General features: G+C 35.3%; 1 protein-coding gene across 1 annotated transcript; it reads left to right on the top strand.

Annotated features, from left to right (window-relative positions):
- The first annotated feature begins 977 nt into the window (after positions 1-977).
- Positions 978-21,929, top strand: LOC111515023 (uncharacterized). Its single transcript, XM_023171256.2, has 5 exons — positions 978-1,386; positions 4,152-4,399; positions 5,410-5,511; positions 17,076-17,177; positions 21,810-21,929. The coding sequence occupies exons 1-5, from the start codon at positions 1,293-1,295 to the stop codon at positions 21,927-21,929; spliced, it is 666 nt and encodes a 221-aa protein (XP_023027024.1). The 5' UTR covers positions 978-1,292.
- Positions 21,930-24,533: the final 2,604 nt, after the last annotated feature.

Consider the following 24,533-nt stretch of genomic DNA (forward strand, 5'->3'; position numbering starts at 1 on the left):
CCTTTCATCTTGAAAAGCAAGTCATCAACTCAAATGGGTGAAACGTTTAACAACTTTTGCTCTGGTACCATCTAGTTATCTAGATCTGTCTGTCTGTTTAAAATGTGTTTTTCCGTTAATCAGCTGTCGCCCCCATACAAACGACAACTCTCAGAAGTTCAGAAACTTGTGCGAGCTAAGGACTAACGAGGTCTTACCTTTTAACGTGTGATTCCTAACACGATTGCAGAATTATCCCGGCGGGAATCGAACCCACGGCCGTCCGATCGTGAGTCGGGCGCACTACCACCGCAGCCAATTCCACAATCTGATTATTATGAGTAGTTACTAGTTTATCTTTGATAAGTAGGATGTGAGTTTTCTGTCGATTCGAAAGATAGCACCGCGTTCTTGTTAAGGATATCGTATAGTAAAACACGTGTCGGGGTTTTCTAAAGTTTCAAGTGGAAATCTCACATTAATATGTGTTTTTGAATACGTTAGAAGAATTTAAACTTTGGTTGCTTTCATGAACCAGACTAATAACCACAATGAGATCTATACCAGATCGAAACAACAATTTTTGGTATTGGATAATTCATTCATGTTTTTGTGGTTGACGATTAAATTCAATTATTGGTTGGAAGTTGAAACCGTTCTAATTGAACTGGTTGCATTCGGAACCATAACTCAATATATTTCAAATTTTCAATGGACATCCGTCGTAAAAGACCCTATATAAGAAAATCACTCCTTAGAGTTAATCGCCTCGAAACTTCATTACTTCACATAAGCAAAGAAAATAATCTATAATCTGAGAATTTAGCATACTACATACACTAGGTCAATGTGTCTACACGACAAGGTATTGTTGAATCACGGCAGAACACCCCATGCCAAGATATTTGGTGGGGAGAAACAACCCCTCATTGGCCAAGATCGGATTTACTCTCTTGTTAGTATCGCAGTTTTGTTCAAAGCGTTAGTTTGGTATGCAAAAGGCCTAAGAAATGTGTTTTTGTGCAGAAAGTAGATTCTGATATTTTTGATGATGTAACATTTTGCGACCACGTTTTCCAGAAAATAATGTATAAATATAGAGTGATTTATTGTAAACAATTCAATTTGAATTTATAAAAAACGTACAATTGAAGAAACTGTTAAAACATGTCAAGTGGACATTTAATTTTGCAGTGCCTTCTTGTACTTGCTTTACTGATGAGAAATACGGTGCGCTTTTTGAAATACAATAAATAAAAGTTAGAAGATGTGAGCAATGTAAAACTCAAATAACGTTGATTTTGTACTGAAAGATGTCTCAACCTGGAGCAAAGAAAGGAGGAGGCAAAGGCCCCCCCAAAGAAACCAAAAATGAAGAAAATAAAGAAGCCAGTGCCAATAAAGCAGGTATGTATAATAGTTTTTTTTAGCATATTCATTATCATTGTGCGAAAATGTTATTTTTTGAAACTCTAATTGGGGAAATAAGCATATGTTTGGCCACTATAACTACATCAGCTTACAAAATATTTGTGAATTCGAATCTTCTGTTCATTTGAATTTCACTATTTTTGATAATTTTTTTGGAAGCTTACGTATTTTGAATGAATTTATTGTTTATTATCAATTTCATAGACATGAAACTTCCTTCTGTTCCATTGTTTTGGAAGTAAATGAAATCCTAATGCCCTATACGTATATTTGAACATAATTTGTCATGAAATTTTGCAAGAGATATCAATTGACATAAACTTGGTGCATTCCTAACCCGTTTGGTATTGAATAATACATTAACAAATGCATTTCAAATTGTTCAAAAGTGCAGTGTGGGAGTTGCAGAAATGTGTTGATGTATTTAATAACTATTATCAGGTAGTATTAGGTAGTATTTTCAGAATAATAAATTTTTTTCGGAAAACCAATTATGGTAACGCCAGAGCTTTCAGAAATGTCCGTATATCAGTAATAATTTTGTGCCGAAACAGTGCTTCTTATTTATAATGGTGACAGTAATGTTTTCTACTACTTATTACAAGACTTTCATTGAACTATTGTGTACGTTCTAATTATCCAAGTAAGACATTATAAAAATCAATTTATTGAAAACTTATAAATCGAAGACATGAAAGACCTCTGAGGTTCTATAAATTAATTTATCTCATTTTCAGATAATCGAAATGAAATAAACGAGGAAATTTAAGTTAATAATCAACCGAAGGAACATCTAGTGGATAAGCAACACTACTTTTTGCTTTTTCAATGACAACTTATGCCAATGGTCATAGTATATTCTTATAATAAAGTGTCTTCTAATTGATATTTTGAACTAGAGTACTACAGACTTCATAGACTTCGAATTGTGGAAGTCAAAAGGCTTAGTAGCTTACTTCGATCCTAATCCAAGAGAGATACCTACTTACTCAGTTTTCTAGAGGGTTGATCCTTGAGATTTTTGACCAATGCAGAGTTCTATTTCATTACTGATTAAGTTTCAGACCCAATTTGACAACATTTTTTTGTTTATTTTACTAGCATGATTAAAGATCTGAGAAAGAGGTAGATATATGCAACCCTCTCGATATGATAGGCCCTGAATATAATATCGACATTTCTCATGGCATTGCGCTGAAAAAGGCAATTCCATCTTATTCCTATCTAGAAATGTTCAATTACTACCATCAAGATGACCATTTAGGCAGATATGGGACACACACCTAAGTCGTATGTCTTGTTGCAATCATTGAAGTTTCACAGTCTCCAATTACCTCAAAAACAAAGAAAATCATTTTTGATAAATTCCAGTATACCTTAGAGCTACTCTTGATGTGAAGCTATCTGAACTTCATATCTCAAGCAACCCTTGAATAACAAAAAAATATTCAATAAAATCGACCGATACTTGATGAAAATACATAAGTATTCAAGTAACACTTCATTGTGAGAATTTCACTAGACATCAGTTCACGAAACCGGAAACAACTGCAACACGTGTTTCGCTTAACAATAGCTTTCTCAAGCGTTTCCATACTCAAACTTTCAATTTTGAACTCAAAAGTTCAAAAGCAAAGTCGAAATTCCGAAACTGAAGTCGAAATTTCAAGATTAAAGTGTAAATTTCGAGAGTAAAGTTGAAATTTCCATTTTTAATGTCGTAATTTTCAAATAAACAAATCCTCAATCTTGAAATTTCAAGTTTGAAGTCGGAATTTCGAATTTATAGTTGAAATTTTGAGGTGAATTCAAAAATCCAGGGTTTCCCAATAAGATGGTAAGCTTATTTTTTTAGGGATTAATTGGATCAGACATACCAAGGTATGTAAGTCGGTAGGCGAGGTCCATTGGAATGGCCTGCTCGTTTACCAGATTTGACTCCTCTCGATTTCCTCTTATAGGGTTACATCAAATCTAAAGTTTATATGCCGCAACCTGAGACATAATTGCCGAAACTTATGCTAGCATTACCCCATAAACTCTCCAAAATGTTAGAAATGAGTTCAAAAATAGACTGTTCCACTGTTAGGAGGTTTAGAGAGAACATTTTGAACCTTTGCTCAGATAATTTTTTAGGTAAAGATGAATAACGACGGGGTTGAAATTGAATGCTTTTTATGTCCTTAAAATTGACACTCATATATTGCAAAAGATGTTACTTATTTATTTCCCTCTCCAATGAACGTTTATTTAGAAAAACATTGTCATAATTCCAAATATCAAAAACTCCGCAACCGGTTATCGAGATTCAAAAAAGTGAAAGAAATATTTTTTGTACAAAATATCACGAAACCACCCTTTCCATTCGAAATAAAGGTTGATAGTGCCCTCTTGGCGGCAAGTGATGTCACACTTTTGGGTTTTTTTTCAAAAAGTACTTTAAGTGATTTTTTTTCACAAAAATTTTATCCGCACTAATATATAGAAAGTAAAGTACCACTAGTATTTTGTTGTTGAAAAACTAAACATCTTGAAATATTTCTCAATGTTTTTATAGTTTATGGGAAAGGAAGGTTTTGGCTTTCTACTTCAGCATGTTCATACAAAAAATCTGAGAATCGTCCAAAGAAAAAAAGAAAGCAATTATTTTCAAATTCATATAAAACAATCATTTCCATTTCATTATTTAATTCTCGTTCACTTATGAAATTTTCAATTGACTTTCTTCCTCTTTATCAAAGGTACCAACAAAGACACCAAGGAGAAAGACAAAGATGAAACCGCCAGTAACCCTGAGGGAGATGAGGGGCCAAGTTCAAAACCTCAAAGTGCAGGATCCAACGTCAGGGATGCAGCACAAAGGATTTTGTCACTATGCCAAAAAGGAGAATGGGCGCCAGTGGATCAAATCCTCAAGTCGATGGAGAAAGCCATCGCCAATGCTGGAGAAGAGGCAAACTACGTTCCTCTGGCTGGTGTCCTCGATTTGGTGATTATTCTTCAGTTCTTACTGCTGAGTAGATGAAAAAATCGTGTATAAGAACATTCACAAACTCCTTTCATTAGTGGTTGAAGGAATAACAGATAATTGCCAAAAATAACACCTTCTGAGCCTTTTATTTAATTATCTATTTGAGAAAGTTAACAGTATCATCGAAAGGAATACCACAACACTTTCGAATTATATCGATTATTTTCTGTAGGCAATACCTAAAGAGCAATATATCATAATGGATCCACGAGTCCATATGACGAGTGGTTTCATTTATTGATGATTGCTCGACTGGTATTGCTAAAAACTAATAAAACGTTGATTCGAAAAAATGGAAATTTATCTGAGAAAATTTTCAGGTCGAGTAGTATTCGTAAAGATCATTTCCTGAAATATTTTTGGCTAAATGCATCGATATATGAAAAAAATATCAATTACTAATGAAATAAATTCATTACCTGAATTACGAGAAATTCCAGCAGAGATATTTGTTCGAAAGTACAGTGTTTGAATATATGAACAGAGTATGTGAATGATTAAACTCGTATTTGTCAACAATAGCCAACCTACTTGACGAGGTTACATACATCAAAAATACGTCTCATATACTTTTTGTGAGGTTATGTGAATCAGTGAAGTGTAGCAATTCACTTTTCATTTGGGTCTCTTGTATCTGTTGTTGTTTTGCTGAGTTTTATTTGATTTACATATTTTTTTCAGTTGTCTGAGTGGAGGGTCTAGTACTAGTCTAGTTAGTAACTAGTCTAGTTACAGTAACTATAAAATTTACCTGTGAATTTCTGTTGAAGCATTTATGTAAAGTTTGAGAAAATAATCAGTAAATTTCACCTCTCCAAACTATTGATCAACTCTTTATTTTTGAACGAATCGGTGACCATAAGTTTTGTTTTGTCATCACATGTCCTTAATATGTGTTCTGGAACAAAGAATGTAATCAAATTGATGTCAATCTATTGAACAAACATATTGAATGATTTTGTTTCCAGGCAACCGGGATGACACCTCTCATGTATGCAGTGAAAGACAATAGAACGTCTCTGATTGATAGACTGATCGACTTGGGATCTGATGTGGGAGCACGGAATAATGTGAGTAGATTACAAAAATGTTGTATGTAGGTATGTGAAGTTTTGAATCTCAAGATGTTTTGCAATTATTCAGTCAAGATATGATCTCTAGGTTCAGGATATGTGTGGTAGGAAGGTAGAAGTTGTAGAGAGTAATGGAAGTTAGGTTCATCAATCTACAGGGTGTGTAGTGTGGTGAATGTGATTCACCAAAGTTTTTTTACAAAAAGGTCAGCCTTAACATTTTCACTGAATTTTTTTTTCAAAATATTTCTCAAAAATGTATGGTTGTTTGGGTTTATACCAGGTGGTTTTGGAGTTATGATGAGATTGATGTCACAAATTGGGTTCAACAATACCCATAATTTTCTACGAGGGTTGCCTTTCATATTTCGGGAATAGAGAACAAAAACAAATATTAATCATCGAAAATCACTTTAATGTTTCTCAAAATATTCCCCATGAAGATCTATACACTTTTGCATGCGTTTGAACCAATTGTCGAAGCACTTTTGCCATTCTAATTGAGGTATCTCCAAAACATGCATTCTGAATGCAGTAACAGCTTCTTCAGGTGTCGAAAAACGTTGACCTCTCAGTTAGGTGCGGGAATAAAAAGAAGTCATTCGGTGCCAAGTCAGAACTATACGGCGGATGACTCATCAAATCGATGTTTTGGGTGCTTAAAAATGCATGCATTGTCGTGGTGAAGAGTGATCCGTCTTCGGCGGTTGGTTTTCCTGATTTTTTGGAAGACAACTGGCAAACAAATGGTTGTGTACCAATCAGAATTACTGTTATGCGTTGCAATATTTTGGACTGATTTTGGACAACCTTCACGGAATTCGTCTTGGAGTGAACTACTACCACGATTAAATTCACCATACCATCGATAAATATTGGTCCTTGATGGAGCTTCATTGAATCAAGTTCATCCATGCTCTGTTGCTGAGTTAATCCACGTCAAATTTTGTAAAAAATAATCGTACGAAAATGTTCACGATTCAATTCCATTGTTAGGCCGCTACGTTGTGTAGCGGACCTGTGGATTATATATGTTTCGTTCAGTTCCTTCAGTTCTTCGCAGCATTTCCAGACCAGTCAAAATGTCATGGTTTGTCAATGCCTAAACTGCGTTCTAACTAATGAATTCTACTGGAGTTTTTTCCCAACACCAAACCGATATTTTAATACCTCGACACGTGTTTCGATCACCAAGTGATCATCTTCAAGTTTGAATTTGATCGTGTCGAGGTATTAAAATAACGGTTTGGTGTTGGGAAAAAACTCCAGTAATATTCATTACTACACCGAAGGTTCCAAACCGTACATATCACAAGTGCATTCTAACTGTTTGTGAAGATAATAATCTGCGCATTCCATTGCGCATTCCAGTATTAATTATATTTTAAAGGATTACATGCACTACTTACTGCCTGTAAGACGAATAGAGTAATTCGAACTCTATATGCATTCAGGAAGTTTTGGTTTATTTGGTGAAACTTTGGTCTCTGCTATTGGTATATTTTCAGATATTTACAAAATTATCCAAGTTATTCCAATATTCAAAACAGTAGATGACAATATATCTGACAACTGTAGACTCTTTTCAATAGAATGTATATCTGGAAAAGTGTTGTTGAAGAAAAAATTATCATTTGCATTGGAAAATATAAGCTTCTTCATGAATATAAATATGGTCCATCCATAAAACATGGAGTCCCTCAAGGGTAGGTTTTAGAGTCCACTTCTTTTCATCATGTATATGAATTATTTTGCACCTTTTTCTCAAAAAAACTATTATGTTTGTTGATGACCCATCTGTTATCAGTTCTGATGAGTAAGGAATAGTGAACCTGAACTCTGACATCAAAAGGACAACCACAGATCCTGAAAAAATGGTTCAACTCAAAACATTTGAAGCTGACCTCTAGTAACCCGGTCATAAGATCAGGCAGTAGTGTAAAATTGTTAGGATCAAGTACCGAAAGCTCACCTACTTGGTCATCATACACAGTAAAATGTTGAGTGCTAAATATCATTACAATTATTTCTATTACCACAACTCAAGAAAGTTGTTTCGCTATACTCTGCTTTGTTGATACACCCACATTTGACTGACGATATTACTCTCCACTTGAAATGGGAAAACAGGCAAATTTTAGCACAGTTATTCTAGCATGACTTTCTGGTCTAAACATTGCTTCAAAAACTTGGGATACAGACAGATCTCCAATCAGATCAAAGTCAGACTACGGATCAATAGTATATAATTCGTCGAAGAAATCGTGTATGAAACAACGGTGTTAGGAATCACACGTTAAAAGGTAAGACCTCGTTAGTCCTTAGCTCGCACAAGTTTCTTAACTTCTGAGAGTTGTCGTTTGTATGGGGGCGGCAGCTGATTAACGGAAAAACATATTTTAAACATATTTAACTGGATACTGTTCGCAATAACGCTATCAGAATTGCCCTTGGGGCATTCTTCACAAATCCAACCGAAAGCTTACAATGTGAATCAGGCGAACAATTTTTAGCAACCCGAAGGCAGTTTTAAACCCTCGCATATGCTGCTTCCATTACAGCAAACCCTGAAAACCCAGTATACCATAATGTGATTGCCCATATATTTTTGTCAACATATGCTAAGAAGAAAAGAGCTGACCTACCTTTTTACGAGAGACAAAATCAGTATCTACATAATTTGAAAATCCATCAATCATAAACCTTCTCCGACCCCAATATCCGTAACCCCACTACCCCAAAAATTCTCATTGATACAACCTTAACCAGTTCAAAAAGAGAGACATCACTGCGAAGTCATCAAATGTAATTCATATGAAATGGTTCATACGAAATACAAGGAGTTTGACACAATCTACACGGACGCATCTAAATCTGAAGACGGCGTTGAAGGAGCCGCTTTTACCAGTCATTAATCGAGTTCATTATTTAAACACCCGCTTTACGCCATATGGAAAGAACTGCAGTACATAGAGAAGAACAACTCCACGAAATTTTTGATTATGTCAGATTCTTCAAGTCATCATTCGTCATATAAAAGAACTGATCAATGTACACTATGGAAAAGGGGTCCTTTCTCATGTATGAGAAGAGGCTGACCGATTAGCTAAAGAAGCCACTATCAATCTTTAAACAGTACCGAAAACTATGTTGTCCACTACATCATCGGGGATGCTACAAAATGGATAAAAAGACAGATTAGATCTATAAAAGGAGATCAGTCAAAAACCTAACTTACAGTGTATGTGAGGTTAGGCGGCAGGATGATTAAAATGTATACACAACATATATAGGTGTAGAGACCAAAAAATAACCTCAGAAAAGTCGAGATCAACACAATTTATTTACATCATATATGATATATAATTTTTTTGAAAAACGGCAAACCACCTGTTGTGCCTTGAAGAGGACCATGTGGAGATTTCAAATTTTGAGGTTGACATCTGGCATGTAATTATTTCGTACATGTGTAGTGCCAGCCAATGACTAAGCTCAAGTTAAAATTGACATTCGACATAAAGAAGTATGAAAGAACATATAGCAAATGGCGAAGTTCAATTTTCGCAGCTATGCAAATAAGTGCTAAACTGTTCTTCCACTCAACCCAAAATGAATAGGCAATCAAAAATTCAAATTGTTGTCATTGTTCACTACAAACGATGTCGACAAAATAATGAATGACTGACCCAAAATACAAATCTCACAGTTATATCTGAACTATTAATTCACGGTAGAAAGGGCTTTAATATTATCAAAGATATCAGCATTCATTATTTATTCGCTGCGCTGTCAAGAAACGAGGCCAAAATCTTCATCAAATTATGATGTATGCACATTTCACCCTTCATATCGTGTTTCAAACCAGTCAATCCAATCTTAATTTAGTTTCGATCGATTAGACCGATCACTATTGGGAAATAGGGTTGTAATTCATGAAATGGGGTATATTTGCAAATTAATGCAGGTTTCAGGAATGTGAGTCAATAATAACCGTTTACCTTGATTGTGAAGTGGTTTGGGCGCGGTGAATGTAACCCCTATATTTCGTATCAAATTATCAGGAAACGATCATTATTGATGATCAGCTACTTTATAAAGTTAGAGTTTGCATCAAATTATGTTTATTACTCTCCACACCTATTATTAGACGATGATTTTTATTATAGGATGAAAACAGATTATTCTCGAACAAAATCGAATAGTTCCAATATGACATCAAACTGAAATCTTATGTGTGTGTGTGATAGATATGACGATATGCTACGAGTAGAATATAAAGATGCTCCAAAGGCTATATTGAACGATCGTTAGTTTTGACTACTTTCTTCGGGACAACTAAAAAAGTTTCCAATCATAGATATGTGATGTTTTTGTTGATTGATCCTGGCAAGACGAATATCGTCCGAAAAGAGGAGGAGAAATGAATAAAATATCGAGATTTTCTCATCGAACTTCGCAGACTCTATCCAGACCACTCTGTCAAGATGGTTGTTCTGATAATTGGAGTCCTTAGTAGAATGATGTCCTTTCTACTTTCGAATCTTAAAATCATACCAGCCTGCCGCACTAAGACAGAAATTTTAACCGGACAGATGCAGAAGACTGTCATTCTTGGCTCACTGCGCTTGCACAGGGCACATGATTCTCGGACCCAATGATCGTTGGATAATGCTGGCGCGTCCTCCCGAATGTATCGAGGCAGCGCATACTTTGGTATAAAAAAATGTTTATTCACCACATTGATCACATGTATATAACAGAGATTGGGTAAATAAACGTAGGCATCACAGAAGGAACATTTTCGAAAAAATGTTCCTTCGTGCGTGATATTTACAAATCATAAACTATGACCAAAACTAAAAAATATGTATGTAAGAGTATTCTATACAGTGAATAGATATAAACTGTTAATTATAAATAAGCATAATGAATTGAATTCAATACATTGAATAGATATAAACTGTTGAAAGTAAATTAGCATAACGAATTGAAAATAAACTAAATACATAATAAGAAACACATAAGGACATGATGGGATTGAAATTCAAGTACTTTTTATTGAGTTCATGCTACAGGGGGTTTTTTTCTCACTTATAAAAGTCATATTGTATTTTAGTAAGGTAGGCATCAAAATTAATTCTTTTTAGAAAGTGTGCTGAATAATAATTTGATGAAACAGAGTTCGATCAGAATTTCTGAGCCAATTTTTTTAGTTTTTTCTTGAATTTGAATTTATTTTATTTATTAATGAGTTGTATTTTTTTCGGTACTATGGGCCAAGATAATTACAATGTCTTTGACCTACCAGTTTTTGGTATTTTGGAGCTAAAAATGTATTTTCTTTTCCACGGGTATTATACATGTGTTCCACTGGTTTCATTTTTATTTTGTTCTCTACAACTTTCAGAATAATCTTCTGATAGTATAGCTGCCGTGTATCTAGGACATTACTTTCTTCAAATGAGAGGTCACTGGAGAACGTTCTACCTTTACCCAACAAAATTTTCAGAATTTTTTCTGTAAATTATCCAGACATCTCAAGTGGGTTTTCCTAATACCCCCCTAACTTATAACTTATAACCATAAGAGAGTTGCGATTCAACCAAACCATAAGGTACTGTAGTCGTATAGGGAATTTCGAGTCATTGTTTCAATAGTTTGAGTCGAAACAAAAATCCTGGTAATTTTTGAGTTAGATGTAATATGTGTGAATCCCATTACATGTGTCCATCGATGATTAAGCCAAGGTATTTGATTGAGGTACTTTCTGGAATCAATAAGTTTTTATTGATGATTAATGGACTTATGTTCGGTAGTTTATTGGCATAAGAGGTAAATGGTAGATATTTTGGTTTTTCTACGTTTAAGGTCAATTTGTTATATTGAAACCATCTCATGCTGTTTTTGAAATCTCTTTCTGATATCATATTGAGGTCTTGCCATGTCTCCGCATTATGAAAGAATGCTGTGTCGTTAGCAAAACTGAGAATGTTTCCTTCGGAAAGCATTTTTTTAAAACTGTTTATATAAATAATGAATAGTATTGGACCCAAGACCGTACCTTGCGCAACTCCGTAAGTAATTGTTCTCAGACTACTTTTCTTTCCATCGATGTCAACTATTTGTCCTCGATTATTGAAGTAGGAATAAAACTGTTCATACGCTCTGCCCCGTATGCCAATGTTTTCTAATTTTTCGAGGAGTATCGAACGCTTTCGATAGGTCAACAAAGATACATAATGCAGGTTTTGATAAATCCAACGATTCGAAAATTTCTGATGTTAAAGTGAATATAGCATCCTCTGTCGACCTTCCCTCCCTGAATACTTATAAACATGAGATTGAATGATAAAATTGATGACAAAATAAACAAAGAAATATAGATGAAACGAAATTGATGATTGAAATGACGATGACAAATATTCGGTATCATTGTGGAAAATTTTGATAAGATGATCTGTATTTTTCATATTTTAGGAGGCAGGTACGAGTATTTCAAAAATGAATCGGTACCCACATTACATTATTTTCAGGCAAGATGATGAAGACAAAATTGTTATTGTCATGGCCAGAAAAGAATATATAGAGAAAAATTTATATTTCCCGAATGCTTATGCAGACGATATTCTTGGAAACTACTCCACCAATTTATATCAGAGACAATTAAAAAAATTGAAAGGTTGTGATGATCTCATAACCATCTCAACTCTACTCAATTTACAAGTTATCCAAATAGAAGTACCCCCTCAAACTGGTGGTTTCTCATGTTACAGCATATTCAGTTAAAATAGCAGAAAAATTAGTCATTATCGTTCAGAACCATAATTTTGCATTCTAAATTAGGTTTGATCAATATAATTCAAGATATCACATCTCTGGGATATGCTAAATCAATTTCATTCGATGCTAATATTTTGTTCCTCAGTATTAATCCAAATGAAAATATCAGAGCTGAAGAGAATCTATTGGACAAAAAGTCAATCAATCCTATAGTGAAACAGGAACTATTAGAGTTATTGACTGTGTGTTTATCACAGAATTATTTTCAATTCAATGAAATGTATCATTCATTTTTATAATTGGGCACACTAAGTTCTTTGTTGGTAGAAATTTTCATGGATTTTGTACCGAAAGTGAACAGCTACTGCTGATGGAAAATTTCTAGTATTAGTACGTATATATCGATGAAATTCTACAGGAATAAATAGATAAGTCAGTAGATGCTTTGATTTCGTCAATTCTTGCCACCCTTCCCTCATGTAGCTCTAAAAAAAAGATTCAACTTGACAGCGACCTCAATCATTATCAACATGATTTTTCAATTATTCTCAACCGGCATGCGCAAATATAATTATTCGTAATTCTTTTACCCATCCATATCAATACAAGACATCAACCTTTTACAGTGTGAACCACAGACAATGACTATTCGTTTTTCTGATGTGAATTTTATAAAACAGTTCGCAATGTTATTGAAGTCATCTAATAGAGTCTTCACTGTCCAAAAAACTATTCAGTCAAGTCATACAGGAAATGTACTCGAAAATAGAATGAAAATGACAAAATGTTCACTTATTTGATCCACCTAGTATAATGATCTCATATTTCATACAGAATAGGGGTATGGCATAACTCTTGAAACCAATAATAACTTGAGCATAAACATTGTACATAAAAAAATAACAGTTTGGTATCAGATAGATCAGGAGTTTATAAATTGTCATGTTGTTCATTTCCAATAATATCTTTTTTACTATAAACCGGGTTTCAAGAGTACGGCTCTGTCAAACTCTGAAAACCTGATTCAGTCCCCAGCGGGGCAGGTACACAGTATGTGCTTTGCTCTTTCATCTTTTCTAAATAGAGGCGACACACACTGTCTTTCGACAGTCCGAGTCTCTGCATATGATGATTCAAATAACAGTGACCTGTGAGAAGGCCTGTTAGACATCGTAGTTCATTCCTAATTTAGTCCAATTGTTTAGTATCAAGCTTCGAAGGGTGAATAAATGCCTTGGAGTGAGCCAATCCTGAAAGATTCTGCCAGAAGTCCATAAATCTTTTTGTCATTCAGGTGTTCAATGTTTGTTTGGCAAAGCCTGAAGCGATGCCAATGACAGATTCTGGTCCGATGAAGCTACTTGCAGCACCCTCCTTTGCAAAAGAATCAGCAGCCTCATTGCCTTCCAGGCCAATGTGGTCAGGAATTCAGACCAAAGACAATCTGTTGAGTCTTCCTATCGAGGAGAATCGTTTTTGGCAATTTGCTATCAATTTTGACGTTGCCCGGTAGGAGCCAAGAGCTTCCAACATTGCTTGACTGACCGAGAATACTTTATTGACTTGTATATGAGGTTGGACTGTTCCATTCTCTCCGCACACAATTCAATAGTTGGATGTTCGCTTGAAATACAGTCGCATAGGTTCCTAGGCAGGTTGATAATTCTGTCCTGGGTCTGCGACTGAAAACACCTGCACCAGAACCTGAAGGTTTATTTGATCCGACAGTGAACCAACAACTATCTACTTTTAATATTTCCTTCTCCCGGAGGATCCAGCCCTCTCTACTCGGGAAGAGTACTTTATAAGACAGTTCGTAGTTGACAGTTGGAAGCATGAAGTTAGAGGTCACTTCCTGAATGCTGTGACTTCCACTGTCATCCAACAATGTGTTCCACTCTGCATTAAATTGATTTGTGCAATTGGCAATGTGCACACGTCTATATGCAGCCAATGTAGCCTCTCTCTCCAGAAAAATGTGAATTGGAGGTAGATCTAGAACGATCTCCATGGCCGCTGACGGTGTGATACTGATGGCATCACTGATGGCTAGACAAGCTTGTCTCTGTAAGCCAGAGAACTTCGCCTGAGCCGTTTTCTGTAAAGCCTTCGGCCACCAGGCAATTGCTTCATAAGTGTTGGGCTGACATTCATCACATAAATCCAATGGATTTTTTTGGGATCTAAACCTCCAAGTTTTACCACAAATCTATCAACATGTCCATAGGGCCAGTCTGGCTGTGTGTAAAATTTTTTCTAAGTGTTCTGAAATATCAGTTCGAACCGTTTCGATTTTCGATAAATTTCATCGGTTGGATCGATATGAAGCAATTGTACTGATATGTATTCAAGAAGAAACCTTGAAAATAACAAAACATAACCTAATTTTGGACCTTATACAGTCACTTATCATGTTTTAGCGCGACAAATTGATAACTATTTTATTGTTTGCCGGTAAAATAATAACAGAACTGTAAAACTTAACCTAAAGAAGACAGCAAAACAAAAGGAGTAGGGTTAGGTCCGTTGACCGATTCTACCACAGTCCCCTAAAAAAAGAATAGGTAATAAATCAATAATAACAAATCTACTAGTAGAAAGCCAAAAACTTTCTTTCCCAAAAAATCTACTCACTTATAATGGAGTAAGTACCCCTAACCTATATAAATAATTAATACTAATAATAATATATCACTAGGTTATATAATTGGTGGGTCAACATTTTTTTTTGGTTCTTTGAAGAAATTCAAAGACAATGCGAAATGGGGAATGTCCAGTAAAGAGGCAGTTATAGCAATCTGATAAGAGAATGATTATTCAAATATTTCTTTATTACGCATTGGAACATCAATAAGATTTTTTCGCCTCAAATTAAGAGCATGAACATATGTCCTGTATGTGACTCTCCTGCACAGATATCCTGGTGTATTAGTTTTGAAAATTTTATAAAAAAACAACGTGAAACGACGTAAACAACGATGAGACATACTCATCCAGCCCATGTAACCATCTACTTGATTCGAATAAAATAAATTTAACAATTCGTGTGTTTTGAATGATGATCTGACATCGAATCCTTGCGCAAAACTTAGTCATCCGTCTTAGGCAGAATGATCGATGGAGTGTTTCATACTCACCCACGCAGTGACTGAATATTCAAAGAACTCACAGGGGACCGAGAATGCTAGGAAAATGCTAACAATTTGTAGGAAGAAAAAAGAAAGTTTTGCGTGACGGTTTGGCCTAGATTTGTATCACGCAAAAACCAAATTACACTTATTTAAGATGCTAGTAATGAAAGTTCTTTGAGAACGAAAACGTGAAAGAAAAAATGTGTCATACTTCTCAGTAGGGGTCAATTATGGTTTCAATTGGGTAACCTAAACACCTAAACCCGATTTCTTTATCACGACACGAGATCCAACCTTGGGGAATAACTAATGCGAACAATCAAGAAACATTGATTTACTAGGGAATTGAATAATAAATTCTCTCGTGTTTTTGTGCAATAGCCACAGAGGGCTATCATCCCAAAAATATATATACTTTTGCGGTGATATATAATAATTCACATAAAACTTCCAATTTCCTGCTATGAGTGCACTGAATGTACATTCGGATTCTGTTTGAAAATTTAGGAGTTGATAAATATATATTATGGTACACACAAAAACCAAATGCAGGTACATTATCGTGATGCAAAAGCCAAGAATTATTTTTCCATATTACCTTACTAATGACCATGTGGCAAGAACTCCTGATTGCACTACGCCTCGGTAATCAAAAAAAAGTGAGCAAAACTTTGACATTTGATCGAACTTAGCGTGCTTTTTTTGGTCGTGGCTCTTCTGGGCTCTACCATTGGACTTTGGTTTCAATGTCATGGTATAACCCTTTTAAGCAAATTTGTATCGCCCGTGACGTTATTCAACAATTTGTGAGCGATGCTCATGGGACGGTTTTTTTTTGGTCAAAACTCAAAAATTTTGGAACGAACTTCGCTGCCATGCACTTCATGCCCAAAATTTCCGAAAATAATCCATGGCATGAACCAACCGATATGCCGACATCCTCAGCAACTTCTTTAATAGTGATTCGACGATTCTATATAACAATATTCTTCACTTTCTCAACATTTTCATCGGTTGTTGATTGCAGGGGCGTCCAGGACGAGTGTCGTTACTTACATCTTCTCGACCTTCTGTTAAAAGCGTATACCACTTGAAAACATTTTTCTGACTCGGAGTACAATCACCATATGCCACTGTCAACATTTCAAGTGTTTTTTGAGCACTAAATTCAATTTTTTACACAAAATTTGATCGTAGCCCGCGAAATTTGAACATTCACTTTTGTCATACTGCAGTGATGACAAATCTTTAATACTGACAAATAAAACTGGAATCGAATATTTTCACAAATTGAATGTAGGGAAAACAGAAAGTATACTGAAGAATATAATTCATAACCCCTTTTATATAAGCGAGCGTATAGCTGGAGTGACACTCATTCTCAGTTAAATAAACTACCAGCTTTTCCTTGTTAAAAAAAAGATTTGTTGAAATCTGTTTTTCCGTTACCTAGATGTTGCTCCCCTACGAACAACAACTCTCAAAAGTCGAAACTTTTGCGAGCTAAGGATTAACGAGGTCTATTGGTCTGAAACATTTCATATACAATACGAAAAAATGTACTTTCTCAAAAATGTTTTCATTATTCGTTATAAAATATTTGGTTTCCATGAACTGAAAAAAAATGTATATTACTAATTTCTGTTTCAGGACAATTACAATGTGCTGCATATCTCTGCAATGTATTCAAGAGAGGACGTTGTTAAACTATTACTCACGAAGAGAGGCGTTGATCCCTATTCCACGGGAGGTGTAAGTATTGCAAGAAAAGAACAATTTTAATTAGTTTTGTTATGACAGTTTCTGAAATTCTCACACCTGATTCGTTAACGAAGTCAGATTATTGAGATGCAGATAAATAACACTTATTTATTTTTGCTGCTGTTGACTTTCAGGCACGATGTCTCTCAAATCATTTTTTTATAAAGTTTTACCAAATCTATATTATGTTATTCTTATACTCGTAAAGGCTATAAAATTGTGTTTTGTATTTCACTAGTTCAGACTTCCATTGTCTAATATATAAAATGAGATTGAAATCCCTGAAACAACTAAAAAAAAACTCTGGCCATTGAAGAAGCCCACAAGAAAACTCGGGTCTGGTTGAGATATGTTGACGACACCTTTATAATATGAAACCATGGGAATACTGAATTAGACGCCTTCCTGAAAAACATCAACAGCATTAGACCTTCCATAACTTCCACAATGGAGAAGAAAATCCACAACGAATTGCCATTCTTAGACGATTTGGTGGAGAGGACTGACGCACTAAGTAGAAATCATCTGTATACCGAAAACCCACTCACACGGGACAGTATCTGAACGACGAATCCAACCACCATCAATCGACTAAAAGAGGAATCATCAAGACCCTATTAGACCTTGCTTTTGGCCTCTGTAATACGAAGGAAGGTCTCGAGAAGGAACTAGATGTCATCAAAAATGATCTTCAACGGAATGGCTACTCCAAAGCGATGGTAGAAAAGACTTTGGGCTAAAAGACAACAGGAGCCTCGCAAGGAAGAGATGCCGTCACAACCAATGCTTGCACTTTCCTACATCAGAGGATTATCGGAGAGGATAAGCAGAATTGGTACCAAGTACAACATCAGAACCTGCTTCAGATCCGGTAACACTATCCGTAGCAGCCGCACAAAAACCAGGCCACCAAACGCGTACTGGGATTCCAAGAATTGCATTTACCGGATACCCTGTGAGTGCGGAAAATCCTATATTGGTGAAACTAAGAGGCCATTGAATGTTCGCATTGCCGAGCACAAGAAACACACACAGCGAGGGGAAACCAACAAATCAGGAATAGCAGACCATATTTGAACCCATCAACACAATATCGGGTGGTCACAGAGAGGAACTTTGGTTTAGAAGAAAATTCAAGAAAGCTGCATACATTCTGTCCAACAAAGTATTCAGCCAAGCTAGCGTAGAAATACGCAACATATGGAAACCCATAATCAAGTGAAAAATGGCCAACTTTCGCCAAACGATCATCTCCCACTGAACCAGGGAAGCGAAAAAAATGGAAAGCGTGGATAAGTGAAAGTACTCGAACGACTCATAAATAGTCTTTTGTTTGGAGGAATCAGTCCAGTCATCACCCGAAGACGATTGTTGATACTAACAATCGAAATGACGTGAACAAACGTGGCTTGGAATCTCTTAACTTTTTATTTTATTTTCATTTCTTTATTTTTTGTTCAATCGTTCTATTTTTACTTGTATTTTATTTCACTATTATTTCATTTCAGGATATTTTTGCTTAATGTAATTGTTATTTTCAGCTATTCATTTTTTAATTCTTCTTTATTAGTTGTTTCAGGGATTTCAAATCCCTGGCAATGGAAGTCCGAACTAGTGAAATTCATCATGAAACATTGTCAATCACCTTCAAACAAACATTTTGTTTTGTGTTGATTAAGACGAGTATCTCTATAACGTAACGTTTATCCGTAACATAGTGTGTAACGTTACGAAGACGTACTATTATTGGATCTTATCCGTGACCACGTTGACATGCGTAACTGTCACAATCCGAACAACTATTTGTCGGTTTTTAGACGTCGCGTCGCACCAAACCACTGTTACGTTTGATAAGTGTTGCGTATCTTTACTTGTTACATGTGGCGTTGTTTCGTAAATTCATTCAGTTACGTTACGGCATAATTGACACGGCCAACTCTCGAAATGTTTTCGGAACGGACCGTGTCAACAAACCGAAGAACACGTTCAGTGCTGACCAAGCATTTTCAATTCAGTCAGGTTGGAGCCTAGCTCCCTTACCAATGTGCCTGATTTTTGTCACAAGGACAAATGGGTTCATGACTAAGAGGTGGTGGCGGTATGAAAGTCCTCAGACGTCGGTACCGCCCTTCGCGGTGTACCCGTACCTGACTGGAGTGGGATGGATGAAAAATGTGTTCAACCGTTAATGGCGGACATGAGAGCCTCATTCGACAGAGTGTCGGGGCCTTCTATATCAGGAGGGGACGTTCGCAGCATAATCTATAACTTCCCTAACTAACGGATTTGCTTTTCCGCGCTATCAAAAACTCGCCGATTCTTCGACCGAATGGACTGTTGAATGGAAGGCAGCTGCAAATATCTGCGGATGGCTTCATTCCGCACGAACCACGGAGCATTCACAATCATCCGTATCAACTTGTTTTGTACTCTCTCCAGAATAGAGATGTTAGACGGAGCCGCTTGTCCCCAGACGCCTGAAGCATACATGATGAGGCTTGAACATCATTTTGTAGATTGTAAGCATATTTTTAAGGCTCATTTTAGAACGTCTGTTGATCAGAAGGTACATACTTATGATCCGACCCTCGATCTTTGCCTTCACGGTTGTGATGTGCGGGTGCCAAGTGAGCCTACGGTCTATCAGGAGACCGAGGTACTTTACCCGCACTTGCCAGTCGATCTTCCTTCCACTTTTCTGGCCGAAGAAGATAATAATCCTCCCATGGTTATCGCCTAAGTCTTGTCCGGGTTCACTCTGATCTTCCATTCCAAGTTAGGGTAATAATATATTGGCTGCCAGGGTTACTATATTGAAGGGGTTGCGAAATAGGGTCGACTTTAGACGAGGGGGCACCTGAAGAAGGGAAAAGGTGTGGTTGCAAACAAGGTTGGAATCAGTGACATAGTGCCGTTACTGATACTGAGTTTGAATTTTTTTTATTGAAAATTACTTTGTGAGTTCAATTAATGGGAATTGAAGATGAGTTTTATAATAATAAATTGTCAACTTGTTGGTCGCTTGATAAGGAATTTGAACGTTTCCGTTCTTTGATTCCCAGGGATCCAGGCAGGTTCAATTATTATTGTCCTGTATTTTCTTTATGTAATATATCGTAGTTCATGTCGAAATCATGGTTGTCCTCTAAACAGTCGCAAGCGCAGGTAAAACTAATCTCTTCTGGTTCAGAACTTCTTTTGTTTTCAGAAATTTCTATACGTTCATCCTTTAAGATGAGAGTGATTATAATAGTGTGTTGATATTTGGGTCTTTATGGGTTCAAACATCTGTCTTTTCGTAAACCAGCTGTCGCCTTCCTACGACAACCCTCAGAAATCGAAAGTTGTGCAAGCTCTGGGTTAACGAAGTCTTATCTTTTAACATACGATTCATAGCACGGGTACTTCGAGATAGATTGCGAATTCATGTTTATTGGTGATTTTTGTAACTGTGAGGTCTAAATAGGTTGTCGAATTGTTCATTTTCAATTCTATTGTAAGTTCAGTGTTGTGAGTATAGTCAATTTATTGAACAAATTACTGTACTTGTCGATGTGCTCCTGTAGAGCAAGCTCAAACATGATCAACATATCTATAAAGCAATAAATGTTTTTTTTATATTAGATTTTCATCGACCCTTTTTGGGTATTTTTTCCACCTTCCACAATCTGAAAAATTATAATGCAGAACTTTATACAAGTGTAGGAAAAGCAAACTTTTTAGTTTACCCCGATAAGTTGACTTCTTCAAAACTCCTTTCTTAGCAATATTTTTAAAAACAACAAGTTACTGATAAATATTACTTTTTTTTGTTAAAAATACTTTGATTTTACGCAGTAACTAATCGGGGTAAACTAAAAAGTTTGCCCTTTCTACACTTGTATAAAGTTCTCCATTATAATTTTTGTATTTTACAGATTGTGGAAGATTAAAAAATACCCAAACAAGGTCGATGAAAAACTGATTTTCCTCCACAAAAAATGATTTTTGTTGAATATTAAATAAGATGTTGTTGAATAGTCTTTTCAAATATCGATATCGACCGCCGAACAGGATTCGTCCTCTGTCTTTCACTGTGAGGCAAAAAGACAACTTGTTTTAATTTCACTAACTTACGTAAAATCAACATTGTATGATAATTATTTTTTCTTAAAATCTTCTTGTTTACCTAGAATTACCATCATTTGGTAATTAAATTTAGTAACTACAACTGTACAAAATGCATGTTGGTTTAGTCGAGGATAATCATAAATAGTACAATAATCATGGAAATTATACAAGTTCAGAACTAAAAAATAAACTCGAAAATGAAAAATTCCTGAAAACTAATCACTCTAAATCAAACAAGTTAATTAAAATTCGAATTGAAACAACGAAACTTTGCGTGTTTCACTTTGTTTACTTGACACTATAAAGTTTGAAGTTTATATTGTATCAAAAGCGATAATTGTTTAAGGTTGCCTTGGCTACCGACGAGTTCATGCTAAAGTAATATTCAAACTTCACTACCGAATTTTGGAACATTGTTTTGTTATAAAGGTGCAAGTATCCGTACAAACGTTTCATTCCGTTTTGTCGACACCTTCAATCGACAAATTCATTGTCATAACATGATAATTTCAGAGTCGAACCCAAACAGCCGTTCATCTAGTAGCGTCTAGACAAACAGGAACAGCAACTTCCATTCTAAGAGCTCTACTTCAAGCAGCAGGAAAAGATATCAGACTGAAAACAGACGGGTGAGTTATTATTCTTCTCTGTTACACGTTTTAGATACTTAGATGTATTTAGACTTTTCTTTCAATCAATCTTTCCTCCATTATAGTCATTGTGATGCATGCCTATACTTCAGACAATGGAAGAATACACATGCGTCATCAATTTTTGAGGACGCATGTGTTTGTCCGTCGAGAAACTGATTTCAATGAACAAATGATTCTATTTTTGAGATTATAAAAACCCAATAATACGATTATGAGTCCCAACTGTGAGAAATCGAATTTTTCAGTTTTGTTTTTTGAAATCTCTATTTATATATACAGGGTCTTTCGTTAAGCGCTTCCTACCTTTGAATTTAAATAAAACAAAGTGTGTGTGAGATATCATCGAAATTTTCTATTCGTTTCAAAGACATATTGATGCCATTATGTGTGGAATATAACATCGTTCAAATGTCCGCCACGACTTTCTGGGTGAAGCGCATCCGAAACGTCCAATTTTCCATGACTCAGGCGCATAAATCACTCTGAATTAGACTTATGGCATGGGTTATGTTGGCTTTGAGGACTGCTTTGGTTTGTGGCTCATTCGTATACACCTAAGACTTGAAAAATTGCACGATCTCGATGGCCAGTTCACATCACCACCATGTGAGATGACCATGCCCTCAAATCGCTAGTGCAGAATATCCAATGTGGCATGAGTTGTGCAGAATATCCATAGTGCCGTCCTATTGAAACTACATGTCGTTGGTGCCCAGATCATCCAATTCAGGCCAAAAAAATTGGTAGTTATCGACCTGCAGTGCTCGCCGTTGACAGTGATGACTTGGGAAACGTCGTTCTCGAAGAAATAAGGACCGTTGACGCCGCCAGCCGAAAATCCACACCAAACAGTGACTTTTTCGGGATACATTGGACGCTCTTGGATCTCATATAGATATATTTGAATTCTCGTTATGAACTCCCCTAAGTTATTTTTTCCATTATTTCTGCTGATAAAACAATCAACATTTGTGTAAAAGTCCCAATATACGGGGGTTATTCAAAAAGTAATGATAAAAACACTGAAATCTATATTTTCATATACGCTTACATCAGGTTATCTTTCTTGATATTCTTCCATGGTGCCTCTATCAAAATTAAATTAATGTTACCAATTACATGTATTTATAAAAGCATACAATAAAAAAAATGGGCGATCAATATTGATTTAAGGAAAGGTTTGTCAAAACGAGTCTTATTATTGAATTTTTATCAGAGAAAACTTAGGTATTCATGATTCAGTTTTTGGAAAACTTCTCTGCGAAACATCAATATCAAAGTTCTTTCCTTTGAAGATGGTCAAGATATGATGTATTTTGAGTTACATGGACAAAACATTTTAGTACTTATATCTCTAAATAGTATCAACAATATCGATATTATTTTTTCCTAAGAAGTAGTGAATGATATTCTGAGTATACTACAAAAAAGACACATTCAATATAAAATCTAAAAGTATAAAATCTCTAAACGTGTACATAATGTAAAACATATAACGTAAAATTTAAATGTGTAATCGTATAAAAATATGAATGTTACAAAATAAAATACAAACTCGTCTTAAATTAAAAGTATTCAAAATGCTAGGTAGGTATGAAAAATATATATGAAAATTGAGACATTAATTCAGTAGAATGTGTTTATAGTAATGTTATATTTTCATTTTTAAGCCACTTGATCACTGAAATTTTGAATAACTCAAACACATATTCCATTTTTATGTGATCTGGAGGAAGATTGAATAATTTGGGCCCATTTTCGATATATCTAGGTTAGTCGCTTTGAGTCGGGTTTCATATTCATGATTTTTGATTTTATTTCTGTTGTGGAATATAAATAATAATATTTGTTTAAAATAAAGATATCTCAAACTCATCAGATAACAATATTGGAGTATTTGTGCCGATGGGAAACAAAAATTTAAATTATAGATAATTTTGAGATATCGTTTCTGAAGTACCTCAAGCAGTTGTACAGTTGTACTACAGACCCCATCCCATCCTAGATTTCCATACATTAAGAGATACAAAAATATCTACTGCGCAAATCATTGATACTCAGAATATTTTTTGAGTGTTAAGTGAAAAATGTACAAAACGGCTCCGTGTCTTTTACAAAGATAGTCTATATGTATTTTCCAATTAGGATATTGGAGTAATCGAGATCTTCGTTAAGTATTGATTTATTTGAAATAGAGCTGTGAATGTGTACAGTATTGAAATATGATGAAAATAATTTACATACGTCTTCTCCGATGTTAGCAAATTCATTATCTGAGAATACTTATTGATGATATTTTAGAACTATTTTGTACACTAGGTTTTATATATTTCTAGAAACTTTTAGGATCAATGAGGATTTTATTTTCAATATTATTCTGAATTTCAATAATAAAATATTTAGGCGAATAACTGCGTTCCAGAAAACATTTGATATGGATTTTTAGCAAATCTGAGTTTTCCGACACTACGCCTAAAGACTTCGAAGTGGTCCAAATTATGGATGTACTTTTGCATCGCGTGTCGATAGTCTCGGCGCCTGGCACAAGTCGCCCAATATATACGATCCCCTCATGGAAAAATAC

The sequence above is a fragment of the Leptinotarsa decemlineata genome, unplaced genomic scaffold (genome assembly GCF_025532065.1).
Source record: "Leptinotarsa decemlineata unplaced genomic scaffold, Ldec_3_MD MMD2_tig00000218_RagTag_RagTag, whole genome shotgun sequence".
NCBI lineage: Eukaryota > Metazoa > Arthropoda > Insecta > Coleoptera > Chrysomelidae > Leptinotarsa > Leptinotarsa decemlineata.

Bases quoted from the DNA above. Each gene is read 5' to 3' on its own strand.
- LOC111515023 (XM_023171256.2), top strand. From the start codon at position 1,293: ATGTCTCAACCTGGAGCAAAGAAAGGAGGAGGCAAAGGCCCCCCCAAA. The intron at 4,400-5,409 runs GTGATTATTCTT...TTTTGTTTCCAG, and splicing joins TGGCTGGTGTCCTCGATTTG to GCAACCGGGATGACACCTCT. The intron at 17,178-21,809 runs GTAAGTATTGCA...TGATAATTTCAG, and splicing joins ATCCCTATTCCACGGGAGGT to AGTCGAACCCAAACAGCCGT.